This window comes from Synchiropus splendidus, chromosome 1, assembly GCF_027744825.2.
Source record: "Synchiropus splendidus isolate RoL2022-P1 chromosome 1, RoL_Sspl_1.0, whole genome shotgun sequence".
In the NCBI taxonomy this organism is placed as follows: domain Eukaryota; kingdom Metazoa; phylum Chordata; class Actinopteri; order Syngnathiformes; family Callionymidae; genus Synchiropus; species Synchiropus splendidus.
Genome location: NC_071334.1, coordinates 52,451,548 through 52,470,505, shown reverse-complemented (window position 1 = coordinate 52,470,505; position 18,958 = coordinate 52,451,548). Strand labels below are relative to the sequence as shown.

Here is an 18,958-nt window from a genome sequence, read left to right as displayed (position 1 = left end):
GGTTTGTCTTCAACACTGACACCTTGATGCGGATGATATCTGAGCAGTCCACAACTCCAGCAGAATAATAATGCTAAATGCCGTTGCTAAAATACAATAGTTGATAGTGCAATAATGGTGATGGGAGCATAAATTATAGCCATAATAATGATGTTGATCATCATTAATGATGTTGATCATCACTAAATGGTAATACAGATGTATACAAATACGATATTAATAATGGCAGTCATAATCCTATGCAGTATATATGCATGTGTAAATAGCTTGTTTGAATAAAGTAATAAAGTTGAGAACACAAGTGGACGTTTTCTGGGTTCCTTTTTTTATTGTGCTCCTTGTCTGATATTTGGTGAGGCCCCCATATGGACACCAGATGGCGCCAAAGGGCGCCGCCATATCTTGCTCAATAAACTGTACCGTCCAATTCTCTAAAGGAAGTAGATGACTGACCTTAAAACCACACGTCACCAGGTCATAAAACTCATTTGCATGCTGAAAGCATCCTGACGATAAGTATTTGGTAAAATATAGAGCGACAGAATGTGGTGAAAATATTCTTTTAGATGCATGATGATTTCATAGTTCCAGATAAACTAATTTAAGCATAATGGCGTGGAACTCCTAAATGGGCCTTGTCTTAAACTGTGGCTGTCAATCGTACCCAGGTTCCGGTGGCTTTATTTTGGAAATTACGTGGGAGGAAGTAACACTGACTGAGGAGTTTGCTGATGCAGTGTTGAAATGAACGCATGTCTACGGAATATTCCGATAACGCTTGGTCATTTCTGTCTCGTACGGAGACATAATTCATTTATATTGCGTTCGGTGTGTTGTACACTTACTTTGGGATTAATCGTAATATTTGCACATTTCAGTGCATCTAACAATTTAAATTGTTAAATGTAAAGTACGTGCGCAAGTTTAATGTGCGTTCTTTCGCTGTGGATCTCGCTAAATAATATGCACTGATTTTGTATTTGTGTGTTTGTAGTTGTATTACTACATTTACTATATAATAATTAGAAGTAATAGAGTGTGTGAAAAGTCACAGTTGCAGTGAAGTCCGTTCAAACTATCTGTCACGAAATGTCCGACTTCTTTGGAGTAGGCTTTGTTCGGCACAGGTTCACACAGTGCTGCTGAGACTTGGCCCTTGGGCTTGGCCCTTCCACAGAGCCACCCCACGACAGGAACTCCGCCAGAGCTTCTCCCCCCGCGTCCATCTGGCGGGCGATATTGGAAGTGGGGGATGCTGGACGCTACCGCCATCTGATGTCCGATTTAGCTCATTGCATGAGGTATCTGAAACACAATCATACTGAAATGTTGACAGGTTCAGAAAAAAAACTCTGTCTCGCTTTGGTCTGTGGACTTGGAATAAGATGTTACTGGTCCTTGTGTAACAGTTGTCATATAATTACACAAAATACTTTGATTATTATCTTCATTTTCATTGTTTAATAAAGTCTGGTTTTATGGTTGTGTGTCCCTGGTTGCCCCCCTTTGTGTGTTCTGACTTTAAATCCTGGCTGTCCCCTCCCCGTTCCCTTTTTTTGTAAACTATTGAGGAGGCGAGTGACCACTTTTTGAACTGGTTGCCATCTTGCACTTTTAATTCTTGTGTATTATATCATCTTGTGTGATCATGTCTCCTTGTATTTGACAGCAGTGTTTAGTATAGATAAAAAGTGCACCGGTCACACATGATCCTCTCACAAAACCATTCTTCTTCCCTTTCATTAATTTCCCCACTGGGGAGGTAATAAAAGTTATCTCATCTGATCTGTCACTTTCAGTATTATTTCAATAAAATTTTAATAATAATTCAATACGCTACTTTTGGGATTAAGTATTCTTAACTGTATATTTGTAGCTACATATACACAAAGTGTGATTTCAATGGCAGGACTACGGAAGGTGATGGTTATTTGTTCAGTCTTGAGCACAGTCTTATTTGTTGGCTTTGATACCAATAATGTTGATAACTGATACATTGAAACTATCAAGAATTTACTTGTTTGTAAACAATAAACAAAACAATGTGATGAGCCGCTTTTATTTTGTCTGTGTTCTTCCTATCTTCACTTGAATTTGCCTTCTGCTATCTGACCTTATTCTCCCATATCTTCACGATTTCCTGATTTCCCAGCACATGTCAAAAACATTTGAAAACAGTGTTTGACGAAAGGCCTTTTCCCAGAGACTGTTCAGAGACATTTGACAGTGACACCCATTTTCCATTTACTGAACTATGCTTGCGTAGCGTACTTTTGTTATTGGCTAAGAGGTGTGTTCTGCTGCAATGGTCCACTGCTGACATCTACTACTGCCATCATCTTCCTGCTACACCGATGTCTCTCTTACCTGGATAGATAGAGATTGTGGTTGATGTGTGTGGCTGTGTGTAAGCCAGTGTCTGTCAGGTCCTTTATGCTCTGTGTTACTGTCATTCTCTTTTTTGTGTGTGTGTGTCATGTGTTTCTGTCCATCAGTTTAGCGTCAATTGAGCGTGTGCGTAATTATTATTATTATTATTATTATTATTATTATTATTATGTGTGTATGTGCTGCTAACCTTCATCTTTGAAGTCTCTTCTTTTCTAATATTTTTGTTTATTTTTATTTATTTATTGTTTGTTCATTATTGTATTTAAAGGACGAAAGCACTTTCCTTGTTGGTTGGATCCTCACTGACATTGGCAAAAAAGCTGATTCTGATTCTGGAGATTTTCTATTTCCATGCAAACCTTCAATGGTTGTTAAGGTTTTTCATTTCCTTTGTCAGTGAGTGCCACAGTTTCACTGTGCCTCAGTGTGGTTCTAGCATGTGCTTGGTAGAAGTTCCCTCTTCTTCTCTGCTCCTCCTCATCTGGAGTTTCAACAGTCTCTGTAGATGATAACAGTCAGTATCTGGCTCTAAGCATGAACAGCAGTGTTTGTCTCTCTGCTAGCTCAGGTCACTTCTGTACTCTTGCTTTAGCAAACAGTTCACTGGTATGTGCTCCGTGATCTGCCTTGTACATTATTCTAATAGTCTCTTTCTGTAGCAGAAGCAGTGGTCTGGTGTTACTTTTGGTCGGTGTTCCCCCACAACTCAGTATCAGGGTGCAGTACAGTCTTCTCAACACGCTTTTATTCAAATAGAATTGGCCTTTGTTCACTGCACACTACTGTGTGGATATGTTCATTCTGCTGTCTGTTTTGTGCTGTGTCCATGTGAGCAGCCCGTCTATACTGCAACCAGGAAATTTCATCTCTGGTACTAGATCTAGACTCTATACATAAGTTGTTAGGGTCAGTATGGTCGCGAAAAACGTCTTGGGTCCTGGTGAAAATAAATGAAAGTAGATTTAAAAAAACGAAATGGCCATGACATTTCAAGAGCGACTTCAGGTGCAGCCAGTCCCAGCATCGATCCAGTCCAGCGAGTTTTGTCGCCTCAGCGTGGTGCATTGTGGGACAAACACTGACAGTTGAAGTCAAGATGGCTGCGATCTCAGGGCAAAGGAGCGAAGCTGCAGCAGAAAGACCGTGAATCGAAATCTAATTCACTTGCATCCCTTGTTGAAAGTAGGCGAATTTTGTCATCGAGCCCGTGGAGTTCTGGATTCTGTCAACACAGCTAAACATTCCAAAACAACCGAGATTAAACTCTCGTATGAATTCCGAAGAGCAAGAGGACCGTGAGTGTTCGCCACCACAGGCCGAGAGTCGCCCGGCAGGAGGAGCCCAGAGGTGGGGGAGTTGCGAGGAGAGAGTCGGGGACGTGCCGGAGTTAGCCTGTTAGCATATCTGTTAGCTCGTCCGATATGTGTCTTGGTTGAGTAATCCAGACAAACTACCGTAACTGTCCTCTGACCAGGTCTCCCGTGTTCGTTTAAAGTCTGCTTTTAATGCTGACTCCGGTGTATATTATGTGGGGTTTCTGTTCTTTATATTCCACTTGAGCGTTGTGTTGACAACGTCCTTTGCTTGACGTTACTGAGGCTAGACGTCTTGGTTTTCTGAAACTTGGAAGCAAATTCACGGTTGACCGTACATACACATGACAAATACATAAGATGTTGGACTATAAAAACAACCGTAATATAAAAGAGACGAGACGTAAGCACCACTTTGAGTGAAGTTTATTCCTAACGTGGGAGGGTTTCTGACTCCCGGTTTTTTAGAAAGCTCTGTTTCCGTCGGTGCCCTTTGACGATCTCGTACGTTACAAACTTGATGATGCCTTTACCTATTTTATGTAATTTCACAGCGAAAATCACTGTTTTGTTTTTTTTCTTCTCAGAGAATACGAGGAGCTTGAAATAGAAAACCCAGAAGCAAGCCGGATGTAAGTCAGTTATTGTTTGTTATGACTTCTTTTTGCCTGCTGTCCTTATGGCGTTAAGTTCTGTCCACAATACCATCACATGCATACACTTTTTCATGAAATAACATGGAAAATGTCTGAATCATGTGGCCTAATATACTGCACATCTTCAGTTAACCACAACTTTGTCCTTTTCAGATTAAAAAATGATAACAATAATGGCTTATTATCCACACTCACAGGCCCTTTGAATCCTTTTTTTTTTCTGAATTCAGGAAGCGAGCAGCTGCCAAACATTTAATAGAGCGCTACTACCACCAGTTAACGGAGGGTTGCGGGAACGACTCTTGCTCCAACTCATGGTGTGCCTCGTCAGTTGTCTTCAGCCGGATGGACAACAATGCTGCAGCTGTCAAAGCTCTGGAGCTGTACAAGGTCAATGCCAAGTTGTGTGACCCTCATCCTTCCAAGAAAGGCACCGCATCAGCCTACATGGAGAGCAGTGCCCTCAGCAACAGCAAGATTAATCATAAGGACGTAAACTCTCTAAGGGACAATTTTAAAGGTGTGTCTTTTTTTACCCGACTTCTAATCTCAATAGATATCATTAAAATGTCACTATGACTCTGTGGGAATAGGAGAGGTGTAAGAGAAAGTGACTAGATTTAGGTGGTTTTGGTTGTGGCAGGAGTGAAACATCTGCTTTACGTCTAATCACCTCCAGTGTCTTACAGTGATCTATTGGTGAAGAAGAGAGTGCAGGCAATGTGGAGTGGTTGGGAACTCTTGACATAAAAGTGGCCTCTAGAGTGAAAACGAAACTCGATGGGACAAATGAGAACTCTGCCGTGATGTATGGTTTAGAGACAGTAGCTGTGACGCAAAGAGCTACTGTCACAAAGAAGAATCAGATTTATGAGTGTATGAGTTGAAAATGTCAGGTTTTCATTGGGAGTGACTAGGAAAGGACGGGGATCAGACATGAGAAATCGTAGTCATCTTGGACAAAGACTGTTGGATATGTGGGTAAATGAAAGACAAATGGAGTGGTTAATGGTGACATGACTTCAGACGATATGCAGGTTATTGTGCTTAACTTGCTGAGGCAGCATTTAATCCGAATGTTGATTTTAACCTGTTTTTTTTTTCCTCATTCCAGATGTTGTTTACCTGACCGAGGAAAAAGTTTATGAGATTTTGGAGAGCTGTGGCGAGAAGGAGGATTACTCCCCTCTGATTAGAGTAATAGGCCGAGTCTTCTCCAGTGCAGAGGGTTTGGTCCAGAGCTTCCGGAGAACCAAATCTCACACAAAGGAGGAGCTGAAGTCATTACAGGGGAAGGATGAAGACAAAGATGAGGATGAGGAGGAGGCAGCTGCCAGCTCTGCTACGGCAATGGAAGAGGACTCTCCCGCCTCCTCCTCATCGTCATCCTCATCCTCACGTGGTGGTGAGGGAGCCTCAGGGGACGACTTTAAGCTTGGCCCAGATGAGGTATCTGTGGACATAGAAGCTGTGCGGCGGGTCTATGAACGTCTGTTGCCCAATGAGAAGGTAGAAGCTGCCTTTCTGAACGCACTGGTCTACCTCTCACCTAACGTGGAGTGTGACCTGACATACCATAATGTGTATTCTCGGGATCCAAATTATTTGAATCTCTTTGTAATAGTGATGGAAAATAACAATCTTCACAGTCCAGAATATCTAGAAATTGCCCTTCCTCAGTTCTGCAAGGCCATGAGCAAACTGCCACTGGCAGCTCAGGCCAAGCTCGCACGACTTTGGTCGCACTATAGTTGCGAACAGATTAGACGCATGGTGGAGACTTTCCAGCAACTCATCACATATAAGGTGATCAGTAATGAATTCAGTAGTCGAAACCTTGTCAACGATGATGATGCAGTGGTGGCAGCCACCAAGTGTCTGAAGATAGTCTTCTATGCAAATGTATTGGGTGGTGACCTGGACGTGGAACACAATGAAGAAGACGACGAAGAGCCTATTCCGGAGTCAAGTGAACTCACTCTGCAGGAGCTGCTGGGAGAAGAGAGGAGAAACAAGAAGGGTCCACGGGTAGACCCACTGGAAACGGAATTGGGGATCCGCACCAATGACTGCCGGTGGCCACTTGTTCCCTTTGAGGAATACGTCAACGAACCTCTGAATGAGGTGCTGGAAATGGACAAGGACTACACTTTCTTCAAAGTGGAAACGGAAAACAAGTTCTCTTTTATGACTTGTCCTTTTATCCTTAACGCCGTCACCAAGAACCTTGGGCTGTACTATGACAACCGCATCCGCATGTACAGTGAGCGGCGTATCACGGTGCTTTACAGCCTTGTGCAGGGACAGCAGCTCAATCCCTATTTAAGGCTTAAGGTGCGACGAGACCACATAATTGATGATGCGTTGGTCAGGGTATGTTTATCAACATGATTCACAAGATGCTCTCACTGACTTGATTGTTAAAGCTTTTTTCTCTCTCTCGCTCTCTTTAAAGCTGGAAATGATTGCAATGGAGAATCCTGCAGATTTAAAAAAGCAGCTGTACGTGGAGTTTGAAGGAGAACAAGGTGTGGATGAAGGTGGTGTTTCCAAGGAGTTTTTTCAACTTGTGGTTGAAGAAATCTTCAATCCTGACATTGGTAAGAAAACACACATGACAGGCTATTTATTTCGATCTCCTCTAATCTGTTGACATGAGTGCCTATGAGCACAGTGTGCCGCCCTAATCTGCGCTACCCCGCGGTTACGTTGCAGGGCTGCTGCTTCTTTCCACTGTGGTGCGTCAACCATTGGGTGCGATATCTGTGGTAGCGGTGTCATGTTTATTCAGGGAACATCTGCTGATTTAAAAAAAAAAATGAAAGCATAATTTAATATGGTTGTCATATTTTCAAGTACTCATATCAGTACTTGATATCGGCAAGTACTCAGTTGTTCTGTACTGGTACTCGGCAAAAAAAGTGGAATTGGAACCTCCCTACTTTTTAGCAACTAAATCATTTGTTTGTGTCACTGGCACAAACCAACATGCTAGTGTTGTTTAGCTTTCTCACTGCAGGTTCTCTCGCAAGAGCGATGAGACACCATGCAGCAGAGGGAACGGTAAATACCATAATAAGAGGTAAAATTGATTTCATTTCATGTCTTCCACATCGTCAGAATCAAAAATCCAGATTTTGATTTAAAAAATATATATTTAATTGCGCAGCCCTACTAGTACTTAGTGTATTTTTTGTTTTACACCTCTGGGCCGTGAGATGCTCAGTTTTAATACACTTGTTACATATGGTGGCAGTAGTGTGTCATTGAATTGAATTGACTTGACAGCTGCAAATTTGTGACAGTTACCAACTATGGAGAAGGTCTTGAAAAGAAATAAATTTGAAGAAAGTGATGGCACCCCCAACAGTAAAAACTGTTCATCTGTTGGAGCAGTTTTTAAAATTTATTAAAACATTTTATAGCAGTACTTTTATTTATCTTCTTTAGTGTTTATTTATGAAAAAGAAAATATTTTATGATATTTAGACATAGTTTTATTATTTTATTCATGACGTACAGCTTTTCCAATTTTCTCAGTTCACAGTTTGCATATTTTTGGTATTTTGATACTGTTTTTTTTCTTTGGTTAATATGATGAACATGACTTGCACCCGGTTCTGCTGCTGGTTGGACTTTTCCATGACCAATATCTTTGCGCTGATCACATGGTTTCATGTAATTTCACAAGGTTTTCATTTGTTTACGTGTACGGTTATTGAACACAAATCAAATCAGAAATTCTGAAATCAGAAATAAGTAACCACAGTAAGAAATCAGTTCTATACCTTGATGCGCCCTGGACCTGTTTGTTCTGGAAAAGGTGGGCCCAGAGATCAAAAAGGTTCAGAGTCAGCAAATGCCAAACAACACAAGCATCCTGGTAATGTATTGAATAATATGCTGAGGTGTCAATAATAACACCCCAATAACATTGTGTTTTATTGTTCATCCTGGTGTGCTCCTAATCTTTTCTGTGTTCTCTCAGAACATTGTGTTCCACACCAATGCTACCATTTGAAAAATGGTAGCAAGTGCTACCACTTGAAAAAGAAATCAAACAAAGCTGCACCTGCATCAGGGAGTGCAGGTCATTCATTCTGATCCTAGAAGACCGACACTTGTTTTCATAATAAAGTTTGGGGTGAATTACTGACAAGAAACAAACATTAATTTATTATATGTAAATCAAAGTATTTCACTAAATAAAATCAGACTTTGATGATCCTCGATTAAACAGAGATCCCCGGTCTATCAGCCAGTAGCAGTCACATAGTTTTCTGTCAGCGCAATATATGCATTGATACAGGTGTCTCTCAGCTCAGCACTCATGTTGACACACTAGTGATGATTCATCCATAACTCACATCAAGGCCTCTGTGAATTACTCAGTCCTTTAACTAACCATAAGTCCAAATATATATTATTGTGCAAGTATGTTTGTTATTCAATTTACTGATATTATTATTGTTATTATTGTTGCTGTTATTGTTCTGATTGTTACATTGATGGATTTACTGTATTCATCCAACATGGAAAATGACGGTTCCTTTTGATCAGAAGGTCGAAAAAAGTCTCCGGCGTACTATAATTGGAATTTCATTTAGCGGTGCGTAAAACAAAAACAGGCAGGCACATGATGGAAAGCAAAACATATTGATGACAGTGGTTTGGTTCAGTTATAATGTTGTACAATATTGTACAAAGTGGAATTAAACATCTAATCACAATGAAAAACAGCGGAGTAAAATGCAAACTGTTATTTTTAAATAATACTTCTTTTTCTACGACCCCCAGGCATGTTCACGTATGATGAGCGCACCAAATTGTTTTGGTTCAACCCCTCATCATTTGAGAATGAAGGCCAGTACACACTGATCGGAATCGTTTTGGGTCTAGCAATCTATAACAACTGTATCCTGGATGTCCACTTTCCCATGGTGGTCTACAGGAAGCTGATGGGCAAGAAAGGAACTTTTCGAGACCTAACTGATGCCAACCCTGTAAGCACCGCCTGACATTTTTGCTCTCCGGTTCTGTATGCACATGTCCCTGTGAAGACATGAGGCGGAACAAGGCTGATATGAAACTATTTTCTTGCAGATGCTGCATCAGAGTCTGCGTGAGCTTCTTGCGTATGAGGGCAGTGTGGAGGACGACATGATGATCACCTTTCAAATTTCACAGACAGACTTGTTTGGAAATCCACTGATGTATGACTTACGAGAAAATGGTGATAAGATTCCTGTGACAAATGAAAACAGAAAGGTGAACTCTAACTCCATTACTGCACCAAAAGGTGTCTCGGGGATGCAGAGTGCCAATTTCCTTTTTTATTATTTGTCCTTATTCAGGAGTTTGTGGCCCAATATGCCGATTACATGCTCAACAAAAGTGTGGAGAAGCAGTTCCGAGCATTTAGGAGAGGATTCCACATGGTCACCAATGAGTCCCCCCTCAAGTACCTGTTCAGGCCCGAGGAGATTGAGCTCTTGATTTGTGGAAGCAGGGTGAGTTTGCACGTCTTAATTGTCATAGAATGGCAAGGATCACTTTTCTCAACTTGCTCTATTTACGTCCGTTTCTAATTCCCCTCCAGAACCTCGACTTCCTTGCACTAGAGGAGTCTACAGAATATGATGGTGGTTACAACAGAGATTCGAGAATAGTAAAGTAAGGCAATGTCATGTCATGTTTGCAATCTCATTGACCGCGGTTACGTGACAGCCTCATTGTTGCCGTAGTCCGACGAAGATCAGACTTTTAAAATGCTTATGAACAGCTTAGACACTACCTGGATAGTGTCGTCCCACACCTCAGTTTGATGACGGGCTGCCATACTGAGCCTAGATCTCAGACACAATTTTGTTGTTTGACTTGGCTTCCAATGTCTGGGCTAGTGAAACTTATCTCACTGTGTCAACTTAAAATACTTTGGAACATGCATATTGGCTTGACTGAGTTTGCGAATGGGTTATTTGTAGTACCATGTAAAAAGGTTGCTCTGGAAATGGGTTTTCCATGTGTTTTGTCCTTGTTTCAAGAAAGAACAAACAAGAGATTGCATTTGCTCATCATGGTAGTTTGCATTTCATCATGAGCTACAGATAATAGTTGTCTTTTGTTGTGACAGGGAGTTTTGGGAGATCTTGCACTCTTTTGGTGAAGACCAGAAGCGCCTCTTCCTACAGTTCACAACAGGCACAGACAGAGCTCCTGTCGGTGGATTGGGCAAGCTCAAGATGATTATCGCCAAGAACGGTCCCGACACTGACAGGTAAAACCCTCACCAGGCGACTAACTGTGACGCGACTGATTTATGGGAAGCAAGTCATGGGTCTGTCCATATCAACCTTTTCTTCAGAAATTGTATTCACTGCTAACTGAGGCATAAGACAGGCTTTTAGCTAGGAGGGCGTCTGGAAAAATGGACACCCAGTTTCTCTCAGCAGGACTCCCTAAATCTCCCATCATCTGTGCCTGTATAACGCCCTACTCATAGTGTCATTACACTGGTCTCCATGAAGAAGTCTCTTTCCGCCCGGTAATTTCGCCGAATATCATTGAAATCCGCAGACTCTCAACCCTTTTGCGGCCGTAGCCATATTTGTTTACCGACGTAATCTGGAGGTTATCCACTTCTGGTGAGTGGCCAGCGTTGCAGTTTCTGACACTGATCACGCTGATATTGGCCGATCAGGATGGCTGGCCGATCGATCGGAGCATCCCTACTTCATTGCTAACAATTCCATTGCTGGCTCCTTTTATCCTGAACACAATGTCCACTAGGGATGCTCCAATCCATCGGTCACCGATCATGACGTCAAGTTTGCATCCTGCAGCACATGCACAGGAAAATGCTGTTTAGGGAAGCGCCTTCAAATTAAACATGCCATTTAAAGCACCAGCACTTGACGGAGCACGGAGAGTTTTCTGGGCTCATGAAAGTGAGACTGCTGGTTGGGCTGTAGCGCAGCTAACGCTTAGCAAAACCTGCCAGTCCCAGCGTGACATTCGGCACGCTAAGAAAAAGAATCAGCCTTTCTCAGGGAAACTGAAACGACCAAATTCGTCGCCATTTTGGAGTCGGGTGCACCATCCGTGAAACTTCTAAAAACATCCACAGTGGAAACTTTCATAAATGCAGTGCTCTCTGTCTCGGAGTCCCACAACTAGTCAATATTTCACCGACACAGCAAAGAGATTCACCGAACCTCATGTTATTTTTCAGTCGTCCTTTTGACAAAAGTTGTTGCCGTTTTCTGCAAGGGTTTTCTATTTTTTTTTCCTTCTTGAAGAGGTAAATAAAATTAAAATGATTTTATGGTACGTTTCTCCACATCATGTACGCAGAAGGTCTCATCATTTTGAGCATCCCTAGTATCCACCAATAATGTTTCACTCGTGTTCCAAATCTGGATGCATGGAACGAAAAAGGCAAACCGGACTAACATGCTCTTTGTTTGTCTCTCTCCTGGTAGGTTGCCAACATCTCACACTTGCTTTAATGTACTGCTGCTACCTGAATACAACAGCAAGGAGAAGCTGAGAGAGAGACTGCTGAAAGCCATCACCTACGCCAAAGGCTTTGGCATGCTCTGAGTCTCCCTCCTGCTCCTCCACACTGTGAACAGACTTGGCTCTTCAAAACCCAAGGTTCCTTATTAGACAAAGGGGGACAAAAGACAGACTACAGTTTGAATGCAAAAACAGGAATCAGTGACAAGGGATAGGATGAGGCCTCTGTTGAGAGTTCTGCTCGTCTTACTGTGCCTGCGTTAGCCTGCATCCGTCAGTGTGAGCACCGACACCTCATGATCAGTACGACACCTTGATGTGGACACGCTGCCGCCTACTCTGTTTGACTTTGTACTGAGAGCATAATTTTTGTTATTTATGTGAAGGTTACTGGGTTGTTTTCAGGCCTAGCGACACCCTGGCTTCCCTTCAGGGGCCTAACCAAACTTAAATGCCATTTTTACCATATAAGTAGCTCCAAATGGTTCAAAGTTTTGGAGTAGTTCTGGCAAATACGCAGCCTGACTGGAGACGGAACGACACACAAACATGCTCACTTTGCGTTTTTCAGTCCAGGATGGCACTTTTTTTGACGCTCCAGCCATCTCTGTTTGGTTGTAAGGGCTGGAGGGTGACTGAGGGCCCAGTTGGTCTCCAGTCATGTCAGAGCTATGTAAGTGCACTTAGACATTTTCAGAATGTTTTGCTTTTTGTTTTTCTGGCCGCAGGTCACCATGATTGTTCAACATATTTTATTGACATGTCTTCCTGTGTTGCAATTCAAAATAAAACGGTGTTCGTACTGGAGCACTTTGAAGTCGGGTACCTGTTATCCATGATGCTCGCCGCAGTGTCTGGGGCTGCGTTCACATTACGGCACTCCATGTCCATCATCGCCTTTTTTTTAAACATATGTTTTACCTGTTTTTTTTGTTTTTTTGTTTTTTTTTAAGAAGAGACTGTTTAATTGTAATAAAGGCGTTCGACAGTCCCTCGTCAGACACGCTCTGCTCAGGCTGGTGTCTTTTTTGAAACACATGCCTCACTTTTTCCATTTTATTTTATTTTTTTTTTAATTTCCATTTTTTTGTAATGTGAACGTAGCCTCTGTGCCCCTCTTGTGCCAACCAGGCCATTGGTTTATCCCACTTGACACTCTGTGTTTGTAAAGTCTGGACTGGTGTCGCAGAGACTTCCGGAGTTGTCCACATGCTGAGTGGTCAATTTGTCATTTCCACGCTTGCATAGTTGTTTGTCTCCTCTTGTTGGAGTAGAGCTCACTGGTAACGCTGGAATCTGGCTCTTGGTGTAACGGCATAGTAACAGCCCAATATATGTGACTCCAGACTGTAGATCACTGGTATATGACTTTTTTGGGAGGTGTGGGGGGGGTGTAGATGTTGGAAACTGTTGGAAACTGTTCTCACAATCTCTGAGTCCATTGCTTTTAAAGGATCTTTAAGTCCGCTTTCGCTCAACGGGACAGAAAAATGGCCAGTTCCTGCAATAAAGCCCACCTTATATCAAGAAATATTTGCAGTGCAACTCCATTGCTGACCACAACATGTGAGAATGCTTTTAAGTATTCAAGATTTACAAGTCTGAAAATGCCAAATTGAGCGACGGTGTGATTCCAGATGAATGTCGATTCCAATTTTTCATTCAGTGAATCACCCTTGGATCAGAGCCTGTCCAGACATGAACCAACCTAAGAAGCTGTCCCATTCTGCTGGTCAAAGACCGGCTCTATTGACCACAGAGCCCCTCTGAGTCTGTCTCCCATATGATGCCACTGAAGCAGCCTGAGCCTCCTGTCCCTCGATTTACTTCATCATTTCAAGTCTGCTTCTTTTGTTTCCCTCTGCTGCCAATGCTGCTCACCTGGTCATGTGACGGGGCTCAGGAGAGTCGGGTGAAGGCTCAAAGGGAAGATTGTTTTGATTCCATAGTTTGAAAATGACACAAAGTGATACGGTATGAGTATTCAGTGTTGTGAGAACATGCTTAATAAAGACAGCTTTTCTCCAATCTCATGCCTTCATCCTCATTGTTTCTGAACTGTCTTAACTCACTGACTTCACCCTCAAACACTGTTTTTTTTTTGCTGCGTCTGCTAGTCATAGGCTCATGAGGCTTCATGAAACGGTGTCCTTATTTTCAGAGGCCACCAGGTGGAGCTCTCTGCTCTAAACTCTTTGGATTTAAACAACCATTCAAATGAAGCTTCACATTTTCAAACCATGAGCGCCATCTGCGTTGCTATATTTGGTTCATAATTTGTTCGTAAACCTACCGGCACATTCTTGCCTTTGATATTATAGAGAATATAGATGTAAATATATTTGTTTTAATTTCTTTGTTTGCAGTTTTGTCCCAATAAATACTTTTGTTGTTTGTGTTTTACGATGGTCCCCCATATTTCTTCACCCGTCAAATCTCTAATGAAGTAGCTACACAGCAAATTGAAATTTTAATGCTTGTGTTTACCAAGTTCTACTTGAATACAACCTCTCTCACCTGTCTGAAACCACAGAAAGAATCCATTTTATCATTTTATCGGAAAATGTTTGCTTGTTTCCTTGATACAATGCTTCTTGGTAGTGATGGGCTGATGAGGCTTCATGAAACAGTGTCCTAATTTTCAGAGGCCACCAGATGGTGCTGTTGGTCTAAAAATGATGTGAGGGTTCAGTGAAATGGTTGTTTCGATCCATAGATTTTAGAGGACACTGTTTCATGTAGCCTCATCAGCCCATCGCTACTTCTTGGTTGTACGGTTTACACACTTGGCAATTCTACTTCTTTTCAACTGAATCGTGGGCTCATCCCTCGCAGTCCGGTTCGCCGTCCATCCCCAAGTGTTGCTTGGTTGAAGTTGTAGTGTTTTGCTAAAAACCACAGTCTCAGCAAAACGCTCCTCATGCCTGGGCTACTGCGCTGTGTCGATGGATGAAGTCTCCGATGAAGACCTGGCGATCGTGTCGCTCCCACCACAGAAGGAGAGCAGGGTCGTCGCTGTGTCTCACGCCTCGTCCACCCTGAGGGATCGAACTTGATTTGACATATTAGTGAGCCGCTGCTTGAGCTTCCGCTGCGAAGATTCGTACTGCCCCTGCAGTTTTTTCAACTTCGTTGACATGATCTCGAAGCTTGTTTCTATCTGGTTGACCTTGTCCTCCAAGTCTTTGGCGTCGGTTGCATTGACCAGATTCTCATCTATTAAGTTGTCTTTCATCAGGATGGACCGACCTTTCTCTTCTAGAGCATATTTAGCATCAGGGTACTCAGTGAGCGCCTCCATGAGGTCATCCTTGGACAAGGCAAAGAGATCGGAGTACCCCACGCTTCGTATGTTCGCCGTCCTCCGATTGCCAGCTTTACTCCCCTTGATGCCAAGAATACTAATCTCACCAAAGTACGCCCCGTCGCTGAGCACTACGAACTGTGTGATGCCGTCATCCGCAACAACCGCAAGCTTTCCCTCTTTGATGATGTACATCTCCCTGCCAATATCCCCCTTTTTGCAGATATAGTCTCCGGGACTGAAGACCTGCGGCTGAAGCTTCAGGACCAGTTCCACCAGCAAACCCGCCTCACAGTCTTGAAAAATGCGAACTTTTTTGAGGGTCTCCAGATGCACGTTGATGGCTATCTCAGCCTTCAACTTGTCAGGAAGGTTCTTCAACACCTGCTTTTCATCGCAGGTTTTCTCCTCGGTCCACAGGTAGTCAAACCACTTGACCACACGTGCCTCCAAGTCTTTGGTCACCTTCCGGAACTGCATGTACTGTTTAATGGAGTCGATCTTGGCTTGGAACTCCACGCGGCCGGCGTTCATGTTCGAGATCATCGCACCGACATTGCCGACAATCGTAGCGAAGATCAAAACCCCAGTGAGGAAGTCTGCCACCACAAAGAAGTACTCGACGTCTCGCACTGGAGGGGGCGTTTCACCAATGGTCGTCAAAGTGAGCGTCGACCAGTAAAAGCAGTAAATGTACTGCCGCTCCAGGCGTGCGTTGTCTGGGTTCGCTGTGCTGGGATAGACCCAAGTGTCCGAGCCAAGGCCAAGTACTTTTGAAATGGCGAAGTAGAGACAAGCGTTCCAGTGGATGATGATGATGATGTACAGCACGAGATTGGCGATTCGGAAGATGTTGGGGTAGTTGGTTCGCGTTTCCGTCCGGTCGAAAAACTCAAACAGCCGACTCAGCCTGAACAGGCGGTTGAACCTCCACTCGGGATTGTTGATGCCAAGGTAGAGAAACACGATATCAGTGGGAATGATGGAAAGAACGTCCAGGCGGAACTGTCTGGTTTTCATGTACTTTTCCTTCAGAATCTTCTCGTCTCGCACCAGCAGCCCCTGCTCCAGGAAACCTGCCGGAAGTTTTCAAGTCAACACGGAGAATCCAGACAGCACAGGTGTCACTCACCTGTCCTGGTTCTCACAAAGGTGTCCAGGTAGTAGAGGGCATCAGCGCTGTAGTCGAGGGCCATCCAGAAGTTGGAGTTCTGGTACTGCAGCTCGTTGAAACACGCTCTGGGTTCAGGAAAAGACCCGGACGTTGGAACAATGCAAGGAAATGAATCGAACGTGACAGACACGACTGGTGCATACCGGGCCACCAGGAGAATCAAGTTGTAGAACACAGGGATGGAAATGACGCACAGCCAGTAGTAATACGTGTCGGTGTTGGGGTCCATGATCCACACCTCTTTTCTGAAGACACAATGATACTAAATCTGCTAGTTTATGACACCACTTCCATTGTTTCAACTCACGGTTCCTCCTTCTTCTCATCCTTCTTTTCATCCTTCTTCTCATCCTTCTTCTCATCCTTCTTTTCATCCTTCTTTTCATCCTTCTTCTCCTCCTTCTTCTCATCTTTTTTGCTGCAATTCACGCAAATAACATTTTATATCTCAGTGATGAAACTCCATTGAAGGGCAGCCATAAGACCAAAAGACACACCTCAGCTGAATCATTTAGCTGTAGCCACATCTGGACAAAACACTGAATTACTGTCAACCAATATGTATTAAAACAAAGAATGACAGTTCTTACTCATTGTTGTTGCAGTTGTTGCTGTTCAGTGCAACCAGACGTCCATTCCTACAAAAGACCAGATGTTCAGCATAGAATGCACCGCGGTGGATTGTGTGACAACCTTGTGGAGATATATACATAAAATAAATAATCATCAAAAAATAAATAATTAATAATAAACAAATCAATACAATAAATTATAGATATAGCTAGGTAGCATGATTCATTTATATATATATATATATATATATAGTTAAACAGGAGTTAAACGTCTATATTCTTATCAACCTGCTTGTTATTTCAACAGCCACTATGATCATTCATTATTTAAATGTCATGTGCTTTTAGTCCACACACTGATTTATCTGAATCTGAATCTGACTCATCACAAGGTGAGTCCTGATATTCATCTCGCTCTTTCCTCCTGGCATTAATCAGGTTAGGTAATGTGTTAAACTCGGATTTGAAAGGTGCATCAGTACAATGTCTCTCAGAGTCACAGGCACCAGAGAGAATCATGTCCTGCGTGTCTCCAGGACCCAGAGACGTGCAGGTCGGATCGGAGCCTTCAACACTTCCCACGAGTGATGGGCTGATGAGGCTTCATGAAACAGTGTCCTTCTTTTCAGGGGCCACCAGATGGCCGTGTTTCATGATTTCGTGAACAGCCCTTGTTTGTGGTTTATTTAATTTTATTTTATTGTGCCACATTCCAAATCACTTTCCTAGTTGTTGGGATCCTCACCGACATTGGCATTGAATCTGATTCTGATTTGGATAAAGATCAAACTTTTTCAAATGAAAACACAGCTTTTGCAACACAGCAGACGTGTTTTGAAAATAACATGAAGGACAACACCTGCACCCGGCCGTGGGGAGCCTCTCCTGGGTCTCCATGATGCTGGAAAATATGGCGGGAAAAAAGAAATGGGAAGGCTGTTAGCAGCATGTCAGACACGAACAAGAGTCGAACACCACGCAACTCACGAGCCAGCAGCTATTCTAAGAAACAAAATGGAGGACTCTAGTTCTTTGACATGCAAGTTGGAACCTGAAATGGTTCAATTGCACCTAGATCTTCTCTTTGTATTGATGACTTTCAACCCCGGTCACGTGGTTTCACCGCAGTCTTTTCACTCCAAGTGTCTGCGACAGACAGAATATTCCTTCACATTGGAGTGACTCATGAGTGGCGATCTATGTCCACCGTCCTGATAGAGCATCAGCTTCTCCTCCTCACTTCTCCTGCCTCAGTCACAACATGAACAGTGGCAGCAGAGCCACTCTCTGCTTAGTCCAATTAGCACTGCTTCTTCCAATCCCTCGGCCTGAGATTACAACACCCAAATTTAGATGTCACATGTCAACCAACATGTATCTCCCAGATGCACATCTCCTCGCTGTAATGTCATCCAGCCAAATCGAAGGGAAACGCTTGTACCTGGTTGGTTGGCGATAGTCAGGAGTCAAAGGTGCTCAGTCCCTCGATGCTTCCTCTGTTTGCTTCCACTTGGATGTCACTTTCACGTCTCCATCGTGGTCAACAGTAAGAGTCCCAGACAGAGAGCCACAGACAGGCCTTTCTTTCTATGACTCCAATGTGGGCACCATGGAGGGACTAAGATCTTCATGTGCTCAGCTCCAGTCCCATCTGTTCATCTGCTCGGCACCGCCTCCTACTTAGCAGGGGGGAGTCAGCAGGAGGAGGAGACACGGGACCTTTCAATCTTTCAGGAGAGAAAACTGGAAGGAAGACGTCATGTGATTGGTGGAGGGTGATGAGAGTTGCTGTCATTATTTTTCTACTGTTTTGTGTTTGTGTAACAGTTGTCATATAATTACACAAAATACTTTTATATTAATTTATTTCATAGTTCATATAAAATATTTTTCGTCGTATTCATTGTATCATTAAGTCTGGTTTGATGGCTGTGTATTGCGATTTATTCCTCCTTCTTGTGTTTTGGCTTTAAACTGTGGCTGTCCCTCCCTCTTTATCCCAAACTTTATTGAAGAGGTGAGTGACCACG

At 43.0% G+C, this 18,958-nt stretch overlaps 2 protein-coding genes across 3 annotated transcripts; one reads left to right on the top strand and one right to left on the bottom strand.

The window, feature by feature from the left end:
• Nucleotides 1–3,473: 3,473 nt before the first annotated feature.
• LOC128762184 (ubiquitin-protein ligase E3A-like) lies at nucleotides 3,474–13,906 on the top strand. The gene is made up of 11 exons (XM_053870198.1): nucleotides 3,474–3,738; nucleotides 4,292–4,336; nucleotides 4,591–4,880; nucleotides 5,475–6,733; nucleotides 6,816–6,960; nucleotides 9,158–9,363; nucleotides 9,464–9,628; nucleotides 9,715–9,870; nucleotides 9,960–10,033; nucleotides 10,494–10,637; nucleotides 11,842–13,906. The coding sequence occupies exons 1-11, from the start codon at nucleotides 3,662–3,664 to the stop codon at nucleotides 11,960–11,962; spliced, it is 2,682 nt and encodes an 893-aa protein (XP_053726173.1). The 5' UTR covers nucleotides 3,474–3,661; the 3' UTR covers nucleotides 11,963–13,906.
• Nucleotides 8,496–18,569, bottom strand: LOC128762185 (cyclic nucleotide-gated channel cone photoreceptor subunit alpha-like). Of its 2 annotated transcripts, XM_053870226.1 has the most exons (8): nucleotides 18,370–18,569; nucleotides 17,980–18,256; nucleotides 17,788–17,829; nucleotides 16,947–16,994; nucleotides 16,664–16,774; nucleotides 16,500–16,601; nucleotides 16,315–16,421; nucleotides 8,496–16,258 (listed from the first exon to the last, which is right to left on the bottom strand). In XM_053870226.1, the coding sequence occupies exons 3-8, from the start codon at nucleotides 17,823–17,825 to the stop codon at nucleotides 14,901–14,903; spliced, it is 1,764 nt and encodes a 587-aa protein (XP_053726201.1). In that variant the 5' UTR covers nucleotides 17,826–17,829; nucleotides 17,980–18,256; nucleotides 18,370–18,569; the 3' UTR covers nucleotides 8,496–14,900. The 2 variants fall into 2 exon arrangements, with proteins under 2 accessions (XP_053726201.1, XP_053726189.1); XM_053870214.1 differs by lacking the exon at nucleotides 17,980–18,256.
• Between the last annotated feature and the right edge of the window lie 389 nt (nucleotides 18,570–18,958).